We start from the raw sequence: 25,112 nt of genomic DNA, 5'->3' as shown, positions 1-25,112 counted from the left end.
TCCTGATTTCCTGCAAAATAAATTGCCATGTATTGTGGTGCAGATATTGTCATTGATGCCTTCCTGGCCTGTAATTATAGGCTTTGCAGAGCTTACAAGTTTCCCAAATCTTCTGCATCCTTCGAATCTGTGATAGTCAGAAAGTCTCTCAAAGTTCATTCACCTCTGACAGGCCAGTACAGCAGAGGAGTCTGGGTATTCTTGGTTATCTTAATCAGACATATTCTTCACTGGTCACTCCCTTGACCTCATATTCATCAACCACTGCTTCCTACCATCCCCCCCCCCACCTGCTCCCCTGTACCTTGGTCCGACCACTTCCTCATAAAGCCCTCCTCCCCTTAACTTCCCCACTACACCCACTCCCTCAAACAACACCACCTTCACCTTCAGGAAACCCTGCTCCGGAGATGAACTGGCTCTTGCCATTTCCAACACCTCCACCAGCATTGACTGCTCTAGTCCAGAGACTGCCATCAAATCCTGGCTCAGCATGACTCTTGAAATTGCTGACAAACTATGGCCCCATCTCCAGACGTAACATTACCAACCCACAAAAAATCATCAACCCTGGTACACGACTGAACTAAGATCCCTAAAAAATACCCTCAGGCAGCGAGAGAGAAGCTGGTGTAAAGCCCCCCTCACCTCAACCTCGCCTCAAGTTTCAAAACTACCCTTCACCAATATAGAATAACCACCCTCAAAACAAAAAGAGACTACTTTTCAGCTAGATCCACCAATACATGTACAACCCGAAAGCCCTTTTCAATTATGTTGCCAACCTCACCAAATCCTCTCAGCCCACTATCCCTGAGAATGATGCCTCCACTAAGAGCGAAGAAATCGCCCAGTATTTCCTCACAAAAATCACCAACATCCTCCGCAGATTTCAACACCCTTCTCCATCTACCTCCCCTTCCCCCCCCCCTCCAACCTTCCCCCACTTCACCCACCCTCAAACCCTTGACCTGACTTCCGCTAAAGAAGTGGAATCTATTCTCAGAAACTCAAACCAGCTTCCCACCCTTCAGACACCATTCCCACAAAATCCCTCCTCTCCATCCCGAATACTATATCCAAACCCATCGCAGACATCATAAACTCCTCCCTCTCTTCAGGCTCTGTCCCAGATGCTCTCAAACAAGCTATTGTCAAGCCCCTCCTAAAAAAACCAACACTAGACCCTAAAGACCCCGCTAACTTCCGCCCTATCTCTAACCTGCCCTTCCTATCCAAAATTATGGAAAAGATTGTAAACATCCAACTTACAGAATATCTAGAAAGCAACAACATTCTGCATCCAGCCCAATACGGCTTCCGTAAATACCTCAATACAGAAACCCTCCTGCTCTCCCTCACGGACCACTTACTCATAGGCATGGACCGAGGCAACTGTTACCTCCTCGCCCTACTCGACATCTCAGCTGCCTTTGATACCATCAACCACAACCTCCTCATCAACCGGCTATCTGAAATAGGCATCTCAGGCCTAGCCCTACTATGTTTTAAATCCTATTTATCTAACAGAAAGTTCTCCGTCAAGATAGGAAACGCCAACTCCACACTCTACCCCTTGTCTCAAGGTGTCCCACAAGGCTCCTCCCTCTCCTCCACCCTTTTCAACATTTATCTCACACCTCTATGTCAGCTCCTCACAGACCTCGGCCTCAAATTCTACCTCTATGCAGATGACGTTCAAATCGTCATTCCCATTCACAACTCTCTCTCAGATGCCCTTGCCTTCTGGAACACATGTCTTGCCAACATAAATGACTTCCTCACCAACATCCACCTCGCTCTAAACTCCTCCAAAACAGAGCTGCTCCTTATCTCTCCTCACCTCCCTCCCAAACCACTGATCTCCAACGATCCAGCTTTCAACGTCATAACACCCCAACCCACAGTAAGAGACCTTGGGGTTATCATAGATCAACAACTCAATCTCAAAAAACAGATCAACTCCATCCTCAAAGAAGGTTTCTTCAAGCTTCACATCCTGAAGAAACTCAGACCCCTCCTCCACTATCATGACTTCCGCACCGTCGTCCAAGCCACCCTTCCTCAAAGCTGGACTACTGTAATGCCCTCTTCCTCGGCCTACCCTCCTCCACCACCAAGCCCTTACAAATGCTCCAGAATGCCATCGCCAGGGTCATCACCAACTCAAGGAAAGCTGATCACATTACCCCTATACTCAAAGAACTCCACTGGCTCCCCATCGCATCCCGAATTCTCTTCAAAATTCTAACCATAGTGCACAAGTCCATCCACTCGCACAATTCCAATTGGTTGGATGAACCCTTTCGTCCTATACGCACTGAACGACCCACTCGCACTGTCAACAAAGGCACCCTCTCCATTCCCCCTTTGAAAAAAGCCCACCTCTCCTCTACTAGGGACCGTGCACTATCCATTGCAGGCCCTAAACAATGGAACGCCCTCCCTACCACTCTCAGGCTAGAGCCATGTTACGCCAAGTTCAGAAAAAAACTTAAAACATGGCTCTTCCGACAAGCCTACCCTGATTAAGAACACTGACTTCCGCAAGTATCTTGCCTACGCCTTGTATATTCCTGTAAATAGTCCGTTGCAGTTTTATTTATTGCTTTAATTCCTCCACCTCCTGCTCTTTGTATACTCCTCCTTGTTCGCCCTCCCTGTTCATTGTAATTTCTGCCTTTTAATTACATTGTAAACCGGTATGATGTATGCATACTAATACCGGTATATAAAAGTTTTTAAATAAATAAATAAATAAAGCATTGCACATGATATAAACATTCAAGTTTTTTATGGTCAGTAAAAACAGTTATCTGGTGTTGAGCACCCTCGAACCATGGGCACCATTCCTCAAATGCCAATTTGATTGCAAGCAGCTCTTTATCTCCTATACCGTAGTTCTGCTCAGCAGGGGAAAAGCGCCGAGAGAAAAAAGAGCATGGATGTAGTGTATGGGTGTCACTGTGCTGGCTGAGGACAGCGCCAACTCCTACATCCGAGGCATCTACCTCAACTACGAAAGGTCATCAAGGATCAGGGTGGCATAGACATGGCTCCTGAAGAAACACCTTTTTGAGTTCCTGGAAAGCAGTTATGACTTCGGAGGACCATTGAGAGGGATTGGCTCCCTTGCATGTCATAGCAGTTAGAGGCATGGTCAAGGTGGAGTAGTGATGAATGAATGATCTATAGTAGTTGGTGAAGCCGAGGAAGTGGCGTAGAGCCTTTAGACCAGTAGGTTGGGGCCAGTCCCGAATGCTCTTGGTTTTTGCATCCCTGACTGGACACTACATATCCCAAAATGGGAACAGACTCTTGGTGGAAAAGCACACTTCTCTAATTTGGCATATAGATGATTATCTCTGAGTCCCTAAAGAACCTTGGAGACATCCAAATGGTGAGTCTGGAGATTCTGCAAAAAGACCAGTATATTATTCAAATACACTATTACGCAGTCGTACAACATGTCTCTGAAGATTCCATCCATCATGTTTTGGAACACGGCCGGGGCATTGCAAAGGCCAAAGGGCATGACCAAGTATTCAAAAAGGCCGTCGCAGGTATTGAATGCTGTTTTCCATTCATTGCCCCGGTGTATGCGAACTAGATTATATGCTCTTCTGAGGTCCAGCTTTGTGAATATTTTGGCACCTTGGAGCCAATCAAAAAGTTCAGAGATCAATGGCAGTGGGTAGCAGTTCTTCATGGTGATCTCATTCAATTCACGGTAGTTTATACATAGACGGAGAGATCCGTCCTTCTTACCCACGAAAAAGAATCCAGCTCCAGCTGGGGTCTTTGAAGGCCGAATGAAGCCCTTTGCCAAGTTCTCCTGAATGTAAGCAGACATAGCCTTTATTTCGGATAGAGAAAGTGGTTACACCCTTCCTTTAGGAGGTTCGGAACCTGGTACTAAATTGATGACACAGTCAAAGGATCAGTGAGGTGGCAAGGTATCTGCCGCTTGTTTAGAAAACACATCCTAAGACTGGTACTGTGGAGGTAAACCTGGAAGGGAGGTGGTGGTAGCCAAACAAGGCATAGGAGTCACTGCCTCTAGGCATCTTCCGTGGCAGGCTTTTCCCCATTGGGATAGTTCGAGGGTACTCCAATTGAATTGGGGTGAATGAATCTGAAGCCATGGTATTCCGAGTACCACTGGATGTATAGCCTTATCCAAGACTAAAAATTAATGGTCTCAGAGTGCAGAGACCCTGTGCGGAGACAAAGAGGCTGAGTGGTGTAAGAGACCTCACCAGGCAAAGGCTCGCCATGTATAGATCACAGTAGTAGTGGTGTGGGTGTCCAAACAATAGGGATTCATAGGTGTTCTACGAGTTGATGAAATATGAAATTCCCACTGCCCCGGAGTCCACGAGGGCTAGCGTGTGGAATTTGAGGGCATCCGAAATAATAGAGACTGGAAGTGTCAGTGGAGGAGATGGAAAGGTTAGACCTAGGAAGAGTCCTCAGGCGGATCCTAGGTCTGCAAGTTTCCCGGACAGATAGGACAGGAGGGTATCGCGTAGCCAGGTTGTCCACAGTACATACTAAGCTTTCCTGTGACGTAAGATGGCTCCGCCCTAGTTGCATTGGTTCTTCTTCCTTGATATTAGGTGTAGGAGTGGTCTGAGAAACTGGCATTGGATGAGAGCGAGAAACTCCTGATGACATCTTCTTAGGACTCTATCTCTTGAGAGTGTTCACGCAGTCGACGATCAATTCGTCCAGCAAGATCAATGACACAGTCCAAAGCTTCGGGGAGATCACGTGCCACTAATTCGTCTTTGATGCGAGAGTTAAGACCCTCCAGGAAAACAGCCCGTAGTCAACCCAATTCCCAATGTAATTCTGAAGACAAGGTTTTAAACTCAATAACATAATTGGTCAAAGGTTTGGTACCTTGTTGCAAATGCAGGAGGGTTGATCCAGCGACAGTCTTATGGGCGGGATCGTCAAATACAGAACGAAAGAGTGTGAGAAATCCCGTCAAGTCCTGGAGTATAGGGTTATTACATTCCCAGAGGGGTGAAGCCCAGGCCAGGGCTTTTCCATCTAGAAGTGATAGTATGTACGTAGTTTTGGAGACTATGTCTGGAAAATAAGTAGGTTGAAGCAAAACGTGCATACCGCACTGATTTAGAAAGCCCCTACATAACAGGGAATCAACTGTAAAGTGTGTAGGTGCTGGCATGCGTATTGAGAGACGTACAGGCGTCACCAGTGGAGAGGAGATGGCCTTGTCAGGTGTTCCTGTGGAGTTCAGCGAGAGTTTAGCTGATTAAAGGCATTAGCCAGAGACTCTAGTGTCCTTTGTTGTTCGGCAAGATGTTCGGCCAGGCCAGGAATGGCCTGAAGGGCTGAGCTGAGCCGGGTCCATGAGTTAGCAATCTGTTATGACTTTGTTGGAAATTGTGAACCCTGGGCTGAGATGAGAGATGTCGCCGCCCATAGGGAGGAGCCCTGTGGGCCTCACCATCAGTGGGTGTGGTCTCAGCGACGAAGGACACAACTATAAAGAGCTTTTTATTAGAGAGAAAATATGCATAACCTGAGGAGCAGGAAATACAATAAAACAGCTCTTGAGCGAGATACTCAGGGTAGTGCTGTAGATGAGAAGATCCGGTAGTGGCCCACAGCACGGGGTACACCAGGAGATTCCTGTAGGCTGGTGGAGATACCTCTGTGTGCATATCGTCCATCCTCAAGGATTTACACTGGCTCCCGTTGAACACCGCATCCAATACAAAACACTCTCCATCATCCACAAAGCCCTCCACAACCCCGACATGAACTGGTTCAAAGAATCATTAACATTCCACACCTCCACAAGACCGCCCAGAAATCAATACTTAGCAACCCTACGCACGCCCTTGCCCAAACTCTACAACCTTGCAACAACAAAGGCTCAATCACTTTCCATAGCTGGAACTCTATGCAGTTACCCTACACCAGGAATTCTGCCCAAAGAAATTCAAACAGAAACTTAAGACCTGGCTGTTTAAACAGGCAGATACTGACACTGGCTAAATACCTCCCTGAACCCCTCTCTAGCTCTTACCTCCCACTTTCCCACCCTTCTCTGTCCCCCCCCCCCAGGCCGCCTCCTCCCTCCCACCCCCTTCCTCTCATTTTCCTCACCTCCTTAGTCCCCCCCCTGTAATCTTTTCTCAGCTTCCCATCCCTACCCCTAACAAGTTGTTCTGATAATGAATCTTCTGTAAAATACTGTAAATCTAGCTCACGTTATTCACTTTAAGCTAAGTTCCTGTGTTCGCATTTATACTTTTTCAAGTTACTTGTATATAAGACCAGTTCCCTGTAAAGCGTTACTATGTAAACCGATGTGATACGGGCAACCGGCGCGAACAAAAGTACGGCGGATTTTATGATACGCACGTATCTTATAAAATCCGGGGTCGGCGCACACAAGGCTGCGCAAAATCGGCAGCCTGCGTGCACCGAGCTGCACAGCCTGCCTCCGTTCCCTCCACGTCCCCCCACCTTCCCCTCCCTTCCCCTATCTACCCCACCCCCCAGCCCTACCTAAATCCCCCCCCCCCCACCTTTGTTGTGCCACACCCCCGGACCCGCCCCGGACCGCCCCCTGACACCGGACATGCCACCCGACCCGCCCCCTCCCCGCCCCTTTTACGAAGCCCCGGGACTTACGCGCGTCCCGGGGCTTTGCGCGCACTGGCGGCCTATGCAAAATAGGCCGCCAGTGCGCGAGTGCCCTGCGGGCGTAAATCCGGGAGGATTTACGCCCGCAGGCCTTTACAAATATAGCCCAAAATGTATGTCGGTATATAAAATCTTTAAATAAATAAACAAATAAATGTCCGCTAAGAAATCACTGCGAGCGCGCCAAACGTATGGAACGGATGATATGTTATATTCGTGGGGAGTCGCGAATCGTTTCGTGACCCCACAAATTTAGTGTCTCTAAATACTGCCTCCCAAAATTATTATACTACATCTTTCCCACCAGTTCTACTTTTATTTTTTTCCATAAAAATTAATCTAATGATTTTCAAAATGTTTCTTTACTAACTGCTAAGAAATTGTCACAAATACCAAATTTCACCGAAGGTACTGCTTTGCCTTGAGAGGTTACAGAAAGATTTTGGCCACTTCACTGAGAAAATTGTATAAGAAAACCAGGAAATAGGGTGGGTGGGTGAGTGGGAGAAGGAGGGACCTGCAGGTCGTCAATAACAAACAGCCAGAGAGTGAAAGCCCTAATGCATTTTCTAGGTGAAAGCAGTGAATCATAAAGACCATTGAACAACCCTTAAAAGCTCCAAAGAAGCAGTTTTGCAGGGGAAAAAAAATAGCTAGAGCATAGGTTCACTGACAAGTCGAGTAACTTAGTAGATAAAGACAGAAAAAGACCATCACACCAAGTTTTGTAATTACTTGCAAGATTTTTTCTTACCTAAGAGTTTTTTTATCTCCCTTTTTTGTATATTCTATGATCTTAGGTAGAAAAACTCCACTTAGTTCCCTCTAGCACTCACCTTTCCTATGCCCAACCACAAAGCTCTGAAATAATCTAAATAGTTATCAGTACTATCATGACCAATGCTTGAATATGCAGCCTCTTGGGTCCTTTCTGTAGCCTGCCAGACATTTTCATTAGGGCTTGTAGTTACTACAGAACCTGCCACCTGCCAGACAGACTTGACTGCTAGTTTGATTCTATCATCATCTCGGCTTCAACTAAATAGTTACTGTTCCTAGTGAGCCTCCTAGATCCTTCTGTATAGCCTGCCTCTGTGAGTGCCTGTGTTTCTAGTTATCACAGACCCAGCTGCTAACTGATTCTACCATTGCAGCCCACTCTAGAAATATAGCTACATGGTTACCCATGTTTCCTCTACTAACATTTCAAATTAACCACTTTGCCATTCATACTGGCAGCCCCAACACTCTTTCAATTAGACAACTATGGCACTATGAACACTTAAAACATGCATTTCTAGGTCGTGTTTTCTGTTCACCCTACTTTTATTAACCAGGGATCTTTCAGCAGACTCCCACTCCATCTACTTTTCTTCTCTACACATTATCAAATGCATTACCAATGCACTCTTATTGCAATTCACCTTGAGACCATCCCAGGGAAAAGGCAGAATATCAAATGTTTATAAATAAATAAAACAATAAATCTTCTGTGCTTTGCTTATCCCATGTTACTGTTGTGGCTGCCGGAAGGGCATGTCACGTGCTCCACCATCATTTCAGTGCCTATGCAGGAACATAACAAATGTTTAATAGCTACAGCTGGGATCATACAAAAAACATTTTCAAAGCCATTTACAAGGGTAAACAGGTGTTTATCCTGCTAAAAATACACACCAACTACCACAACTTTTAACTGGTTAACCCAGAGGCATTCCAGGGAGGAAGAAAAAAGAGCTCATCAGTTGGTTTTCACACATACTGCTCTGACTCTGATCCACCGCCTGCAGAAGTAGAAGATGCAAAGTAAATGCGTCTTTTGAAAATGCATGATTTAAGGTAGGCAATTTCCCTTTGAGAATTACCTGCCAAATCTATGCATACAAAAGGCCACACTCCAAAGGGTAATGAGGAGATCTCACACTGCAAGCAATGGCAACAACTCACCAGGCTTTAGAAAAGTTGTGATTCTATAATCTCCGGCTTGATAAACCTAGAAGAGAAGGGATAGAGATTGGCCGAGCATGCAGGTAGAGGAACACATTCTACATTTACTCCCACTGCCAGCAGGCAATGGTAATAAAATACCAAAACAATCCAGCTGAGGAAACATCTGGGATTCTTCTACATGGCTAGTACAACCTTCCTCCAACTCTAGCTGCTGCCCTTACACCAGAAGTTGTTGGTTCCAGACTGTCAGCTCCTGAAGATGGTGCCTGAATGTAGATTCTCATGTACTGCATATCTGTACAGCCACTGACATGAATAAACCATGACTACACATGAGAAAGGTATCTGACTGACAACTACACTCATGAGACTTACGTCTGATGGAAGCTCTCAGGGACCCTTCTTCTATAATAGGCTCACCAATCCTGTAAGAGAAAGACACCCTTAATCCTGAGGATCCCTACAGTATATGCCACGAGCATGGTCATTCCTGAGGAATTATTCTTGTTTAAACTTTTAGGAGCTCCTCCTGCTTAGCTTCCTACAATATTGGGAATGAAAGTAATCCAGACCATGTGCTGTATACAGCACTGATAAGAGTAACCCACCTCTCCTAGTGTGGGGTAACAGACTAGGGTCTGTGGGTGGATCCTAAATCAACCAGACCTGACAGCAGCTAAAAAGTCCCTACAGGTTCACAAAGCAGCAACAGGCAGAAGCAAACAGGGTAAGCATTATCCAGCAGCAAATTTGTTTGAAGGCAGAAGGGACAGTCCAGCTAGCTTAAACCACAAAACAGGAGGGGAAGCAGATTTTAGATAGTGAAGCTGATTAATCCTTTGTAACCTCACATAAATCAAAGAGGTACTTCCTTCAGTAAGAGGGTAGCAGCACATAGATTTTCCAGGGTGCAGATAACCTATATCCAAAACCGTACACCTTGTGATCCCTCCAGGCTGGGGTACCTGATAAGGAGGAGTCCTGGGCATTCCTCTTCTCCTCACATTCTCTCCACTGCCTTTCATGGCTCTTCCTACCCTTAACCATTAAGCCTTATGCTCACCTTTGATGCAACTCCAACATTACTCTCTGCTTCAATGGCAGGGGGTGGCAGGAAATTTGAATCAAACAGTTACCCACAAGGGCCCTGAACTTGGTAGTCGGTGAAACAGATAAGTATAGGAAAATAAGTGTGGGAGCTTGCTGGGCAGACTGGATGGGCCGATTGGTCTTTTTCTGCCGTCATTTCCATGTTTCCTCAGCTGTGACCTGGCAGAGGGCTCCTGCTTTATTCCGTTCCCAGTGCTGAGGAGATCTACACCTTCATTTATCTGATTCCCGTTTCAGTGAAATGTGCTCTTTCTCCAGATCAAGAGGAGTCACACCTCAGACTCCCTTTTGAGAATTTGTATCTTTACTTTTAAATCTTTGAATAGGAGAGCCCTCTGCTGGCCAAACCTCAGCAGAAGCAGTCAAATCCCACTACACATTAGTACATCCTCAGTTCAGAGGGCATTTCTTCTCATTGCATTGCATTTTCACACTGCGTGACGCAGGAACAGAGCTGCTAAGGAATCCGGTTCCAGAACTTACATTCCTACGCATTGCATTACTTCTTCTCCGTTGCTTCTGCCATTGAAAATCACCACATTGGTACCAGACTGCCTCAGGATAGGAGTTGTCAGAAATTCAGGCTTGGCCTAAAATCTCTCTCCTGCATGGGGTTACTTGACAGCTCTGCAGAAATCAATGTAGGGTGTGGAAGTGCCGCGTCTCTCTAATGTCAGCTCACATTTCTCAGGTGACCTACAATGGTCATGAATTTAACAGAAGCTATTTCTTTTTGTGAGGAGGAGAGTAAAAAGACAATTGAAGATCTCCAGCAGAAAGTTTCTCAACTACAGACTAATGAATCTTTGTTGGTTGAAGATAATTCTTTGATCCATCCAAAGTTGGAAAACTGAAAATATTTTGAAGTCTAAGAACTTGAGACTGATTCATTTTCCAAAGATGGAGTTGATTTCTCCTAAGGCAATGTTGGAAATCTCTCCTGATCACAGCTCCAGCACAGTATTCAGCAGAGAAAGCCGTTTTCCGCAGACCCTTCATTTGACAACTTTTTTGGAGTCCTTTCCAGAAGAGGCAGTAGAGAAATGTCAACTTCAATTGTACAGCCAGTTCTGGAGCCTAACACTGTTATGAGACTTTTCTTTAAACATAGAGGAGAGTTGTTTTCGGATGTAAAATGAGGATTTATCCTGATGTTGTGGCCATGACTCAGAAGAGAAGGAAGCACGAGGGTTTCTCCAGCTGGATGCTATGTTATTCCTTAAGCATCCAGCTAAATGTTTGATAAGGTATGAGAATGTCAATTACGTATTCTGGAGCCCAATCACTTTGCCTTTGATCTTAGCTCCAGGTCTCCAGACTGCATGCAGGGTACTGTTGCAGCTGAACCCTGAAAGTGAGGGATGACCTCCCATTTCTTTTTGCTCTGTCCTGCCTAGGAGTGAGGTCTATTTGTTTTTTATGATGCACTTTTTTATGTTATGTTTACTCCTCCCCCATGCAGTATTCTTTCTTTGATATCTGCATTTTTTTTCTTGAATTCTACTTATTCTTGGAAATTGTTAAATTTAATAAAATTTAAAAACAAGTGCTGAGACCTAGCTGTACCCCAGAAAATGCATCTTTTATCAATAGCACTGCTAAGACAGCACCATCACCAAATCACAAGAGCCCCATGCAGATATCAGACTGATACATGTAAAGCAGGAATACAGCACAGACAGCTGAAGCGCAGATCTTCATCAGCGCCCTATGCAGGCTTCACACTGATAAATGTAATGCAGGAATACAGCACAGACAGCTGAAGTGCAGATCTTCATCAGCGCCCAATGCAGGCTTCACACTGATAAATGTAAAGCAGGAATACAGCACAGACAGCTGAAGCGCAGATATTCATCAGAGCCCCATGCAGGCTTCACACTGATAAATGTAAAGCAGGAATACAGCACAGACAGCTGAAGCGCAGATCTTCATCAGCGCCCCATGCAGGCTTCACACTGATAAATGTAAAGCAGGAATACAGCACAGACAGCTGAAGCGCAGATCTTCATCAGCGCCCCATGCAGGCTTCACACTGATAACTGTAAAGCAGGAATACAGCATAGACAGCTGAAGCGCAGATCTTCATCAGAGCCCTATGCAGGCTTCACACTGATAAATGTAAAGCAGGAATACAGCACAGACAGCTGAAGCGCAGATCTTCATCAGAGCCCTATGCAGGCTTCACACTGATAAATGTAAAGCAGGAATACAGCACAGACAGCTGAAGCGCAGATCTTCATCAGCGCCCTATGCAGGCTTCACACTGATAAATGTAAAGCAGGAATTGCAGCACAGACAGCTGAAGCGCAGATCTTCATCAGCGCCCTATGCAGGCTTCACAGTGATAACTGTAAAGCAGGAATACAGCACAGACAGCTGAAGCGCAGATCTTCATCAGAGCCCTATGCAGGCTTCACAGTGATAAATGTAAAGCAGGAATACAGCACAGACAGCTGAAGCGCAGATCCTTCATCAGCGCCCTATGCAGGCTTCACACTGATAAATGTAAAGCAGGAATGCAGCACAGACAGCTGAAGCGCAGATCTTCATCAGCGCCCTATGCAGGCTTCACAGTGATAACTGTAAAGCAGGAATACAGCACAGACAGCTGAAGCGCAGATCTTCATCAGAGCCCTATGCAGGCTTCACAGTGATAAATGTAAAGCAGGAATACAGCACAGACAGCTGAAGCGCAGATCTTCATCAGCGCCCTATGCAGGCTTCACACTGATAAATGTAAAGCAGGAATACAGCACAGACAGCTGAAATGCAGATCTTCATCAGAGCCCTATGTAGGCATCACAACAATCCATGTAAAGTAGACAGATAGCTGAAAATCATCTCAGGAGAAGAGATATAAAAATCAGAGAGTGTAGCTACAAAATGTACATGATTTTTATTTGAAAACATGAGGATATGAGAGAAATAAAATATATTATGCAAAACAGAAAGGAGACCAAAAATGAACAAGAGCCAATAAGCAGACTAATGTTGGTACTTTAATGCATGAAAGGAAAGAACATACCTCTGATGCTGATTAAATTTGCAGCGGCATTTTCTACCTAATTAGGATTAAATAAAATTAACAAGAAAAAGCATGAATAAACAGAGAAAGAGAATGCAAACTTAGAACGCATTTGACTGGGCCAGCCCCACTGCCCAGTGGCAGTGCTGTATGCTGGGAGTCCAAGCCCAGTGAGGACACTGCAGAGGCAGCACTCACTGCCCCTCAGCCACAGTCTGTGCCCCTGGCATGCCTGGGATAGAGAAGGGAAAGGGTTCAAGTGGGGATACTCCCCGGGTAGATTCATGGTGCTGGAGCCCACCAGAGACTTTTCTGATGGAGCTGGAAGCCCAAAGGAGTAGGAGGAATTCTCTGGTATGAAGGAAAGAAAACTGGGAAAGTATAGAGTACGCAAACTTTCTCTGCCCTGAGTGCTAATTAACAAGATGTTTGTGCCAGGGTAAGTGCATTAACTTTCACATTTATCAGGTTGATTTTAAAAATGCTGCGTGCGTACAAAACGGGGTTTATGGGTGAGGCCGGACTTTGCACAAGCCTCGCACGTTTTCCAAGGGGCCCGGCCACGCGCATAACAACTGTTACATGCAGAAGTGCCGGGCCCAAGGAAAGGACAGAGACGGTCCGGGGGGAGGGGGGCTGGAGGTGGCCGGTACAGCAGCCGGTAAGCACAAGTTGCACTATACTGGTGCACTATACTGGTGAAGCGCACGCCGGCACTCAGCCGGTAAGCACAAGTTGCTTCTGCTCCAACGGATTGGAGTGAACTGGGAGACGCCCAATCTCGTCGCCGCGCATACTTTTCTAAAATTAGGCCCCCTGCACGCGCGGATTATAAAATCAGCACATCCATGTGTGTCTGCTGAGAAGCACGCGCACCTATGTGTCCAGCTCTGAGATTGGACCGTTACAGAGGGACAAATGATTAGGTACCTAAGGCGCTGGACACACTGTAACGAGTGTCTAAAATTACATCTGATGTATATCCTTAGCATTAATACATAAGAGCCAGAAGAGAAAGAAAGAAGAAGACTCACTTAATATAATCATGATCCCCAGAATAAAGAGAACCCCGGCAAAGACTAGGCCGCCAATCCTCAGGGTCTTATAATCTGGAAAGCAAAGAGGTTACTCCTTCTCCAATCTTCATTTCCTTCTTTAACTTTTCTGTTTCTTCCTTTCCATCTTTCTTCAGTCACTCCTCTCGCTTATCTCCCATTTTTCTTACCCTTTCACTTCTCTTTCTATCTCTCTCCTATCCTTTTCAATTTTATCTTCTCTCTGATCCTCCCATCTCTCCCCCTCTTTCTCATTTTTTATAGAAATAGTGCTGAATAAGAATGTGCATTCTTTTGAAATGTAATAGAAATAAGTGATGAATGAGTTAATTTTTTAATCAGTTTGTTGCAACCAACCTAAAATAATAAGGTACCCAAAATATATTTTTTGATTCATTTGGTTTGGTGACATTTATTTATGTTGTTTATTTATTTAAAAATGTTTGTATACCGCTTTTAAAGTCTATGAGGGAAGTAAAGCAATGCATTTTTTTTACTGCAAGCCAGATAGGGTTGGGATTGGACAAGAAAAGAACAGAACCAATCATGCTAAAGCACTTTACCATCTAGCCTATCCTAGCTGGCAGCTGCATGGATTCACATAATCATTTTTTGAGGTAAATTTAAAAATGTGACAACAGAAAAAGACCATACAGCCAATGTAGTCTGTAGTCTGAGTACAGCACTATAATTTCTACCACTCTCTCAGAGACCCCTTGTTCTTGTCCCATGCCTTCTTGAAAGTGAAACTTTAAGTAGTCACTATTTTCTCACTCATTCCTCTGTTGGATCTCAAAGCAGCAGTTTTGAAGCTTCTTGCTTCAGAGTTAAGGAAAAGCTCATGTAAAAATAAATAAATTCAGAGAAGAAAGCAAGGCGTGCTGTTACACACACTGTTACTTTGTCCTGGCTATCTTTTGCAGCAATTGTAGCGGGAGAAACTAGAAGGAAAGGGTTAAGAGTCAGACTCAGTGCGGATAGGGACAGGGATGGGATGCAGCAGAAGGAAAGGGTTAAGAGTCAGACTCAGTGCAGATAGGGGCAGGGATGGGATGCATCAGAAGGAAAGGGTTAGGAGTCAGACTCAGTGCAGATAGGGGCAGGGATGGGATGCATCAGAAGGAAAGGGTTAGGAGTCAGACTCAGTGCAGATAGGGGCAGGGATGGGATGCAGCAGAAGGAAAGGGTTAGGAGTCAGACAGTGCAGATAGGGACAGGGATGGGGTGCAGCAGAAGGAAAGGGGTTAAGAGTCAGACTCAGTGCAGATAGGGACAGGGATGGGATGCAGCAGAAGGAAAGGGTTAAGAGTCAGACTCAGTGCAGATAGGGGCAGGGATGGGATGCATCAGAAGGAAAGGGTTAGGAGTCAGACTCAGTGCAGATAGGGGCAGGGATGGGATGCAGCAGAAGGAAAGGGTTAGGAGTCAGACAGTGCAGATAGGGGCAGGGATGGGATGCAGCAGAAGGAAAGGGTTAGGAGTCAGACAGTGCAGATAGGGACAGGGATGGGGTGCAGCAGAAGGAAAGGGTTGAACTTACCATAGGTAAAGGGGTCACGCTCGTTTTTTTTTCTCAGATTCTAAAAAGAAAAATCCAGAGATCAAGATTCAGTAATTGGTGCAAAATAAAAATGTTCAACATATTACTGATTAAAGATTACTTTAAATAAATGAATCTTAAAAGTAAAAAAGTAATTCCCTCTTTCTTTCTGTGAATGGGTCTCCTTTAGAAAGGGATTACCCCATTCTGTGCCTTCAGAAACATTTTTATTGACTAAGAGGTCCAAACTGAATGAGCTGGGGAGCAGAAAAGTTACCCAGAGAAGTTTGCTGGATAATTATAGGACAGTGATTTTTCTGACCAGACTTACCTGGCTAATTTTATCTGGCTAGGGTTAAATACTGGTGCAAGGCACATAAATTGCAGACGTCCCCAGAATGCCCTCCTCCTGCCCTCTTTATCTGGCTAAATTTTAGCAGGGTAATAACTTTCAAATTTCTCTGGTGAGGGGGCAAGACATCTCTCTCTCGGGTTTGTGCTGGAGAAACTCTTTGGAATATCAGCCTCTAGTAATCTGTGCCTGTGGATGTGTTTGTCTCTTCCCAGAGGTAAACTCACATTTTAGTAGGCTTTAGATCACATTTTAGAAATGGACACTTCAAAGTCCCCAGGCCAGCCTCTCACCAACCTTCACACAAAGTCCCATATCCCCTGGCCTCCCAGATAGTTATTAAACCATCTTAAAAAAATGATATGCACACAACAGAATATATAGATTTTCAAAGGCTCATAATCTATTATAAAAATATTAGTATATCCTGATGAGCCACGGGGAGGGGCGATATTGAGCAGGCGGCTGCATTGTGGAGGTCAGTTTTCGCCCACCACAGTTGTGGCCATGCTGCACACTTTCGTCCCCATGCCGTCAATGGGAAAAGTGTAGTTATTTCCGGCAGTACCCAGCCTAAACCCTACCCAAACCCCTCTCCTTTCCCTCATTTCCTTACTACTCAGAGTGTCCATATCCCTTTTACAAAGGACATTTATTTATTTATTTACATGCTGCCTTTCAGACACTTCAAAGCAGATTAGAATCGGGTGGGGTTTAGGTAAGTGGGCCAGTGCAAGAGTATTTGGCACCCTAGGCAAACCTTTGGTCATGCATCCCCTCCCCCAAAGCACTTCTAGCATAGCGCTCTCTCCTACCAGCAGCAGTGGCTCCAGCACATCACTTCCTCTGGCATGGCACCCCTCTGAGCCTCATGCTGGTGGGATTTCTCTTTTGAGACAACAGCTGAAGGGAAGAACTTACTGCCCTAAAATTACCTTCTATCCAAGTCCTAACAACTGGGATGAGTAAAGAAGTAAGAGTGCTCATGCCCTCAGGATGTTTGCTGGGATAGGCTTCTGTGATTTCCAGGAGTCTAAATGGAAACCCACTGAAAACTATCAACCGCCGGCTGAAACGTTTTTGAAGAACAGGAGTTCACACCCTGATTTCTTCAATCCAAGTGCTGCCCAGGCATTATTTCAGAGGGAGAAGGGATCGCGTGCCCTGTGATACTGCTGAGCAGGGAAGAAGAAGGAGTGAAGATGGTCCTGCAGAGCCTTGGCGGTCCTGACCAAGCTGCGAGCCCTTAGAGAGATCCTGAGCTAGAGAAACTGAAGAGCATCCTGTTATGCTCAGGCTTGTGGACCCTTGGGCCGACGGAAGGATGGAATACCTTAGGACAGTGGTTCTCAACCCTGTCCTGGGGACCCCCCCCCAGCCAGTCGGGTTTTCAGGATATCCACAATGAATATGCATGAGAGAAAATTTGCATACACTGCCTCCATAACATGCAAATTTTCTCTCATGCATATTCATTGTGGATATCCTGAAAACCTGACTGGCTGGGGGGTGTCCCCAGGACAGGGTTGAGAACCACTGCCTTAGGAGGAAGATCCGTAGGCTCTCCCATTGGGTGGTGAGGCAGGAACAGAAGACGTGACCAGCTGACCCTCAGCACTGGAGGCAGAGGCAACTGTAGAGACAGACGAAGAGTCGTGACATTGAGGAAGGAAGTGTGTCCTCGCCACTGGAAGTCCGCGGTCCCCCCCAGGAGTAGCCCGTAGGGACCCGGACCGCTGGGACTTAGGTGGACCTTTGGGAGTTCAAGCGTTCAGTGCAAGGGCTGACTGGAGCTTCACCCCTGGAAGCCCGCAGTCCCCCCGGGAGGAGCCCGTAGGGACCCGGGCCACTGGGACTTAGGTGGGCCCTTGGAGACGATGGTCAAGAAGAAGTCCAAGGTCAAATGCCAGAGGGTCGTCGCTTACCAGTCCGAGGTCACCCATCGAGGGATCACCACTTGCCAGTCCGAAGTCACACACCAGAGAATCACCGTTTGCCAGTCCGAAGTCAAACACCAGGAATCACCGCTAGCCGATCCGAAGTCAGGATCCAGGAACACCAAGACGAGACAGGAACAAGGATTCAAGACACAAGAACTCACCGAAGCAAGTAGACCTGACCAACCACGGAAGTTGCCAAGTCAAGGAATGAGCAGAGGAAGCCTCCTTTTATACTTCCTCTGCTCTGGATCATTGGAAGCAGCTGTGGGTTATTAAAGGGCTTAGGTCCCTATAAATCTAGTGAGGAGGGCAGCCTCATGCCTAAGATGGCGGCGGCCATCTTGGAATCCGGCCGCAGGGGAGAAACTGTAGCTGCCGTGCAGGGGAAGCAGGAACGGCTCCCAGCCCTGTGGACAACCCCAGGGGCCCGCACCAACGCGCGGGGGCAGCAGCACCGGACCATGGCTCCTCACCCGGTGGTTTGCCACGGTGGGTCGCCATCGCGGTCAGGTAGGGGGGGGCGCTCTCGCAGATGGCCGTGGAAACACAACACATCCTGAGAGTGTAGTAGTGAATATATAGCTTGAAGAAATGTACTTTGTATCAAATTGCTGAGCCCATAGAAACTGAGTTTCAGTAAAGTTTGCTTTTGGAGTATCACCTCTAGTGGGAAGCGTATTTCATTGGTGTGTTTGACAATCCTAATGCCAATGACTTTGAAGCATTGCTTCCCCCTGCTTGGCAAAGACAAACACCGGACAAGGGCTACATTAACAGTAACAATAAATCTAAAAGTTAATTCTGCCTTTAATGTCTGAGCTTCTTTCCTCCTCATAATGTCCTCTACTTCTGTATTTTTTGTCCCCTGATCCTATTTCCTTCTTTGTACCTCTCTATCTTTCTCTCTTCTTTTCCCATCTTCATTTGTCTCTTCCATCCATCATTTTTCACATCTCTTCCATCTCTCCCTGTATCCTTCCTCTGCCATATGCCTCCATCCCATTTTCTCTCCATGTCATCCAGATTGTCACTTCTTAGACTTCCATCTCCATGTAACCCTCCTTCCACTGGGAAGGAGAGTTACATGGCAGCTGCAGCGGTGGTGAGCAATACTTCTGTAGTTCCAGCATGAGGTATGGTCCACCAGAGTTCACCATTCGGGACCTGAAAAATCTGGAAGGTCTAAGGGGACACGCACACAAAACAAGGGTCCACAACTCACAACGTAGTGACAAAGAAAAATAAATTTATTATAGAGTCCAAAATAAGGCCAATGTCTGGAAACCACACAAAATTAGCAGAATACTTCAAAAAGAGAAACAGTTTTGCAATTTGCATCATCAGAGAATCAAGATGGCTGCGACAAGGGAGGTCAGGCAGTAAGGAGCTCCCAGCGTTACCAGATTACCTTGCTGTTGAGATGCCTCTCACGAAAAGAAAGGGCAAAATTCAGATGGAAACCCTGACCACGCCAATACCTGCCCTTTCTCAAGCTAATATTGAGAACTTCTTCGCCCCGATGGCAATATCAACCCCGGAAGGAGTGTCAGCTGCGACGGTCGGCAGGGAGCATTTTCCAACGTCGCTGGACTTACAAACATCTTTAAGTCACGGGGTTCCTATAATGCATTCACCTTCGCGGTTTGTACAGCCACTGGAATCGGGACTAGTTACCCAACCAAAGTTGCCGAGTGAGCCTAAGTCCCTCAGGAGGAACCCAGTGGAAGTGGAAAAAAACGCACAGAGTTTCGGAGGAATTGGATCCCAAGTGCACACATCACAGCAATTGCTGGAACTGAGTGAGGGTAAAGAGCTGGAACCAACCCTGATAACTGATACAACTTTGAGGCAAGAAGGTATGTCAGCGTCCCCAGGTTTGGGACAGGAACACCGTATGGAGGGTGCGATAAGCGAGGATTTAGCGTCAACCCTAACCGCGATTAAATTGCAAAATGTTACTCTTGAACAGCATGGAAGGCTCTTCTCCTCCTTAGAATCCTCTATAGTAATTCTATAAAGATTATGACGAAATACAACAGCGTATTTGCCAGATAGATCCATTGTTAACAGCTCATTCAAATAAACTACAAGACCTGGAAAATCGTGTATCTCAACTACAAGTCACACAAAACATCTTAGTACAAGGAGAACTGATGAATTCTAGAAAAATTGAGAACTTGGAAAATGAAACAAGATCTAGAAATTTGAGAGTATTAAATTTTCCACCTATAATTCTAATTTCACCGTTAGGGCAATTTAAGAAATATCTAGTGGAAATACTACAACTATCAAGAGAATTAATTCCATCTATTATTAAGATTTATTAAGAGTGGACCCTTGTCCTGAGGCAGGGACCAGGAGGTAACTGCCCCCAGGGGGCGGAGCACTGGAGGAGACAGAGGCTAGGAAGAGCTTCATCACTGAAAGCTCGAGGTCCCCCCGGGAGGAGCCCGTAGGAACCCGGGCCACTTGGACTTAGGTGGGTCTCGCAGGGTCTCCTGGGAGAGTAGAAGTCCGGCGTGCCCACAGACAATGGGGGAGCGTGGTTAGGTTCGAGACTGGAGGTCAGGTGTAGCAAAGAGAACCAGAATAGCATGACAAGGCTAGGAACAGAGCCAGAATCTGGAGACGAGTTCAGGTAGGCAAAGGTCATTGTCCGGGAGTCAGTCCGAGGAGTGGTCAACAAAGCAAAGTTCAGGTACCGGAGGTCAGATGAGATCACGGACAGGCTGAGGTCAGAAGGCAGGCGGCAGGTAGGCAAGTCAAGGAACGAGCTGAGGTCAGAAGGCGGGCATCAGGCAGGCAGGTCAAGAAGCAGGCTGAGGTCAAAAGGCAGGCGGCAGGCAGGCAGGTTGAGGAACAGACTGGAGTCGTAAGTAGGCAGCAGGCAGGTAGGTCAAGGAACAAGCCGAGGTCAGTTCCAGTAAGACAGTCCGGAGGTACTACCTGGGGAGACGGACAGACGAACACAGTAACAGGAGGATGCTGGAACTAGGATGCAGGAACAAGGCAGGAATAGAACTGGAACAGAAGGATCCTGGAACGAGACTTGGAACAAGACAGGAACAGGAATAAGCGCGGTGACAATCTAGCATACAAGCCGACCCGATTGCCAAGGCAAGGAAGTGCAAGCAGGGACTTCCTTATAACAAGGAATCAATCAGGGTGTGCCGCGGAGCTAAGAGCCGCCCTTGACCCTACAAGAGGCCGGGCAGTCCACGCGCATGTAGGGGCGTGGCCAACACTGCCAAGGACGCCGAGCTCCGGCATGAGGCCTGGTGCGCAGTAGAAGGCCCGGCTGTGGGACGCCGGGGCCTGGAAGAGCTAGCAGCTGCCACTAGGGAGGCCGACCTGCTGTGGAACCATGAAGGTGAGCAGGCCCGTGCGCGGGGTGGCTGCAGACGGGGCGCGTAACACTAATTCCTAATTTAGATGTTGGAAATCTTACAAATTTCCTGGAACAACCGTCGGAAGAGCAGATTGATTACTGTGGGACATTGCTTGCTAGTTTTTCATCCGTCTCAGATAGGATTTAATTCTGAAACTTTTTCTCCATAATAGGGAGAAATTGTATTTAGGATATAAGATATGGATTTATCCAGATCTGACGAAGCTTACTCAACAACAGAGAAAAATATTTCTGGCTGTGTGTCAAGAGGTAAGGGGTATTGGGTCCCAGATTACCATACGTTATCCTAGTAAATGTGTTCTTAGATTAAATAATATGATATGTTTCTTCGATCCACCGCAGTTGCGATTGTTTCTTGATACACATTCCTTGGTAATCAAAGCGCTACCTAAACCAGTTATGGGACGACTATATTATGGCCATCCCTCCCTTGATTTTGATTTAAGACTTTTCATGTAATAGCTCCTATTAAATTGATTCTCCCATTTTCTTTATAACGGGTAGATATAATTTTGGGTAAATAGGATAAATAATTTCCTTATGTTTCATGATATGTAATAATGGAAAGAATTGCTTTATTTCATGTGTTAAGACAAATATTACTTTAAGACCCATCTAATGATATGCATGTATTGCTATCTAAGAATGTTAAAAATGCATAAATTAAAAATTAAAAAAAAAAAGAGCAGTTTTGAAAAAGCTAGTAACATTACAAAGCATTCACTTACAGAAATAGTACAGTTCAGTATCCAAAAGGAATCTTCCTTTCAGATGTCAAGGCTTCAGTCAGGGCTGGTGGAAGCACTATTTATTTGTTTAAAATCTTTTCTATACCGTTGTTAAGCGGGTGCCATCACAACGGTTCACAATTAGGGCACAAAAACTATGTTGTATAAAGTGTCTGGAATTCTAACTCTTAAACAGGTGCCATTAAAATACTGTAACATAATTTCACAATAAATATTATTTGTGAAACTAGACCACCACCAAGGGTGCCACAGGTTTGGGGGTGGCCCATCAGCCACCTACTACGTCCACCGGACCTGCTCAGAATTGTGAAAAAACATTGTGCCAACTCCCGACACTGGTGGCAGCTGCAGCACCTAGGCAATTGGACCTCCTTCTTCCAGCCCTCAGGGACGGGAAGAGGAAGTGTGTTGTAGACCCATGTGGTCAAGAAGAAGGATGCCCAATCATCACAGCTGGAAGGAGCAGGCCTGGAAGAAAAGATTGAGAGGATCACACATTGCAGCATTGGCTGGGTCGCACGGCAAAAGAGAGGCAGCATTGGCCAGGCCGCACAGCAGAAAAGAGGAACAGCAAAAGACAGCCTGTGTTTTCAAGGATAGGAGCTGTGTCTGCTCGACAAGGAAGAGAGTGGAGGCCTCCTGATGCTATAGAAGTGTAAGAAAAAAGCTGTTGCTGCTGCCTGCTCCTAGGAGGGAGAGACAAAAATAGTGTATGCGTGTGTGTGTGTGTGTGTGTGTGTGTGTGTGTGTGAGAGAGAATGAGGGGAAGAGAGAGAGCATGTGTGTGTGTAAGCATGTGTGGGAGAGATAAAGAGTGTATGTGTGCGCGCAAAAGCATGTGGGGGTCAGAAAGCATGTGAGGGAGCGAGTGTGTGTGTGAGAGCATGTGGGGGAAAAAGAGTATGTGTGTGTGAGAGGGCATGTGGGGAAGAGAGCATGTGGGGATGAGAGCCTGTGGGGGAGAGAAAGTTTGTGAGAGAGCATGAGGAAGAGAGACAGCATGTGTGTGTGTGAGAGAGCATGTGAGAGAGCGAGAAAATGCGTGTATGTGTGGGCATGTGTATGAGAGATCACATAGAGGAGAGAACGTGTGTGTGTGTGAGAGTGCATGGGGGGGAGAGAGAGCGTGTGAATGTGACAGCATATAGAGGAGAGTGTGTGTGAGAGAGCATATGGGGGAGAAAGAGTGTCTACGTTTTGGAGCGTGTGTATGTGAGAGAGAGGAGAAGGTTTGTGTATCGCAGCCACCACTTCCCCCAACTAATCCATGACAAATTCAGACTAAAAATCAAAAGTTCCCAGGTATGGAGAGCAGGATATTTTTTATCCTTATTTTTAATTATTGGGCTATCGTTTGGTGTGTTTGCTGTTTTGAAATATTTTATTGGTGTTTGGGAAAGCTTTCAAAATTTGTATGAGTCTTTTCTTATTGGATATTTTATTCATCACCTGTTTTGAAATTATTTTATTAGTATGATTTTACTATTATGATTAATGATTTATATATCTTGATTTTATTGTGTGATGTTGTACGAGGAATGGTGCCTCTCCCTCTGTATGCTGGGCTTTTCCACGCTTTTATTGGGCCTTCTTGGTTCATGGAGTCTTTTCTCCATAGTTGTTTCAATTGAAAAACCTGCTGTTGTGCGTGATTATGGTTGTTGGGATGTGGGGGTGAGATGAGATTAGAGGAACTGAGGTATCGATATGTTCATTTGAACTACCGTGTACTCTTTTAGTATGTAGGGCTGTGATTAAGTAAATTGTCATTTGGTTCACTAGGACGCCTGGAGGTGGATTGTGTCTTTTTCTTTTTATTATAGTGATAATCTCGATCCCACATCTCTTGCAATTCAGGTTGCTTGGATATTGTTTTTGACATAAGAGCTACTCCTCTCCCCTTTCTCAGTCATGAGAGAGCCATTTCTCCGTAGCAGCAACAATGTCCAAGTGCGCCCGCATCATTAAGGCTTCAGGTCTGGGATTTTATTGTCCAGACTAGGAGCATTTGTGGTCACAGCTCTCCTGCTGCTCTTCCTATTCACCTTTTCTGCTATCTTGATTTATTTTGTTACTGTGTTTTCTCTCTTCCTGTTTTGCTGGGGAGTGACATGTCAATTTCACTGGCCACCCCGGTTTAAATGCCTGATAATGTGTGATCTGAATTTTTCACTTATTATCCTCTTTCTTGCCATAGAAAAATGTAGGCCATCCTTACTATATAATCTTTTATTGCTCCATACACGGCCCCAGCCTCCAATGTATACAAAACCACTATCCTTACACCAGGTCTTGAGCCAGGCATTGAAATGATCTATATGGCCTTGCCTTTCCATTCCCTTTCCATAAACAGGTAATTCTTCCGAAAATGCAAGTCTTTGCCATTTGTCTAATTTTCTTCCCGAGGTTTTGGAAATCTTCCTGTACTTTATGGACACCATTTCTAATGACATCATTGGTCCCCAGATGAATAATCCTTGTCTGGTAAGGGCTATCCCTTCCTGTGAATAATAATGACTCTTGAAAGAAGTTTTTCCAGTTTTGGTTGTGTCCTAGGAGAAATTCTGTTCCTCCTGGTGAAGCAACCCTCATAACAGGTCTAGAAGTAAGAAGACCTGAATATACTCCCAGCCTGTAAGTGGTAAGAATGTGCATTCGTTTAAAACGAACGTGCAAAATGCAACAAATATGGTTGATTTGTTTCATTCAGCGAGCCTTGAACTGAATCAGGGGCCCCACCCGAATAAAACGAACCTAATTTGTTTTAAACTAAAGCATCAGGCCAAGGCTCAAAGTCGGGGTCTCACCTAGGGGCTGTGTCCTAGGCCTGAGCATGATGCCAGGGCCTCAGCCGAGACCCCCTAAAATTTAAAAAAAGAAAACCTTATCTGATTCATTAGGTATCCAATGAAGGCCGGGTCCTGACACCTGAGCCTCAACCTAGCTGCTGAATCAGGGGCCCATCATCGAGATCCTGCCTCCAGACTGGGGCCCAGCCTGGAGGCAGGGTGTCGATGATGGGGTCTCAACCTGGACCCAGACCTGATGCCTGGGCCTTGGCTTAGGCTGGAGCCCAGACCCAGGCCCAATGACATGACCCAGTCCAGAGGCCAGGTCCTAACGCCTAGGCTGGAGCCTGGAACCCAGACCCAGGCCTGAAACCACAATCTGGCCTGGAGACCAGACATTGGAGCCTCAGGCAGGACCCAGGCCCAACACAGAGGCCTGGACTGGAGGCCACGTTGCGATGCTTGTGTCTCAGCCTACGCTCAGGCTCAGAGCTCAGAGCTCACAG

General features: G+C 46.0%; 1 protein-coding gene across 4 annotated transcripts in view; it reads right to left on the bottom strand.

Moving 5' to 3' along the window:
* LOC115075692 (phospholemman-like) overlaps positions 1–25,112 on the bottom strand; it is a 95,217-nt gene that overhangs the window by 10,314 nt on the left and 59,791 nt on the right. For 3 of the 4 annotated variants that reach the window (XR_003852577.1, XR_003852578.1, XM_029576328.1), the window contains 5 exons: positions 15,368–15,407; positions 13,807–13,881; positions 12,773–12,809; positions 9,013–9,062; positions 8,635–8,680 (listed from right to left, as the gene is read on the bottom strand). Coding sequence is in view for 2 of the 4 variants with exons in the window: in XM_029576328.1 (XP_029432188.1) it covers positions 8,658–8,680; positions 9,013–9,062; positions 12,773–12,809; positions 13,807–13,881; positions 15,368–15,407 (225 nt within the window). In the remaining 2 variants the exon portion in view is untranslated. The remainder of the gene's footprint in view (positions 1–8,634; positions 8,681–9,012; positions 9,063–12,772; positions 12,810–13,806; positions 13,882–15,367; positions 15,408–25,112) is intronic. The other variant, XM_029576329.1, reaches the window with a different exon arrangement.

Source organism: Rhinatrema bivittatum, chromosome 14, assembly GCF_901001135.1.
Source record: "Rhinatrema bivittatum chromosome 14, aRhiBiv1.1, whole genome shotgun sequence".
NCBI lineage: Eukaryota > Metazoa > Chordata > Amphibia > Gymnophiona > Rhinatrematidae > Rhinatrema > Rhinatrema bivittatum.
This window is presented reverse-complemented; position numbering and strand designations above follow the sequence as displayed.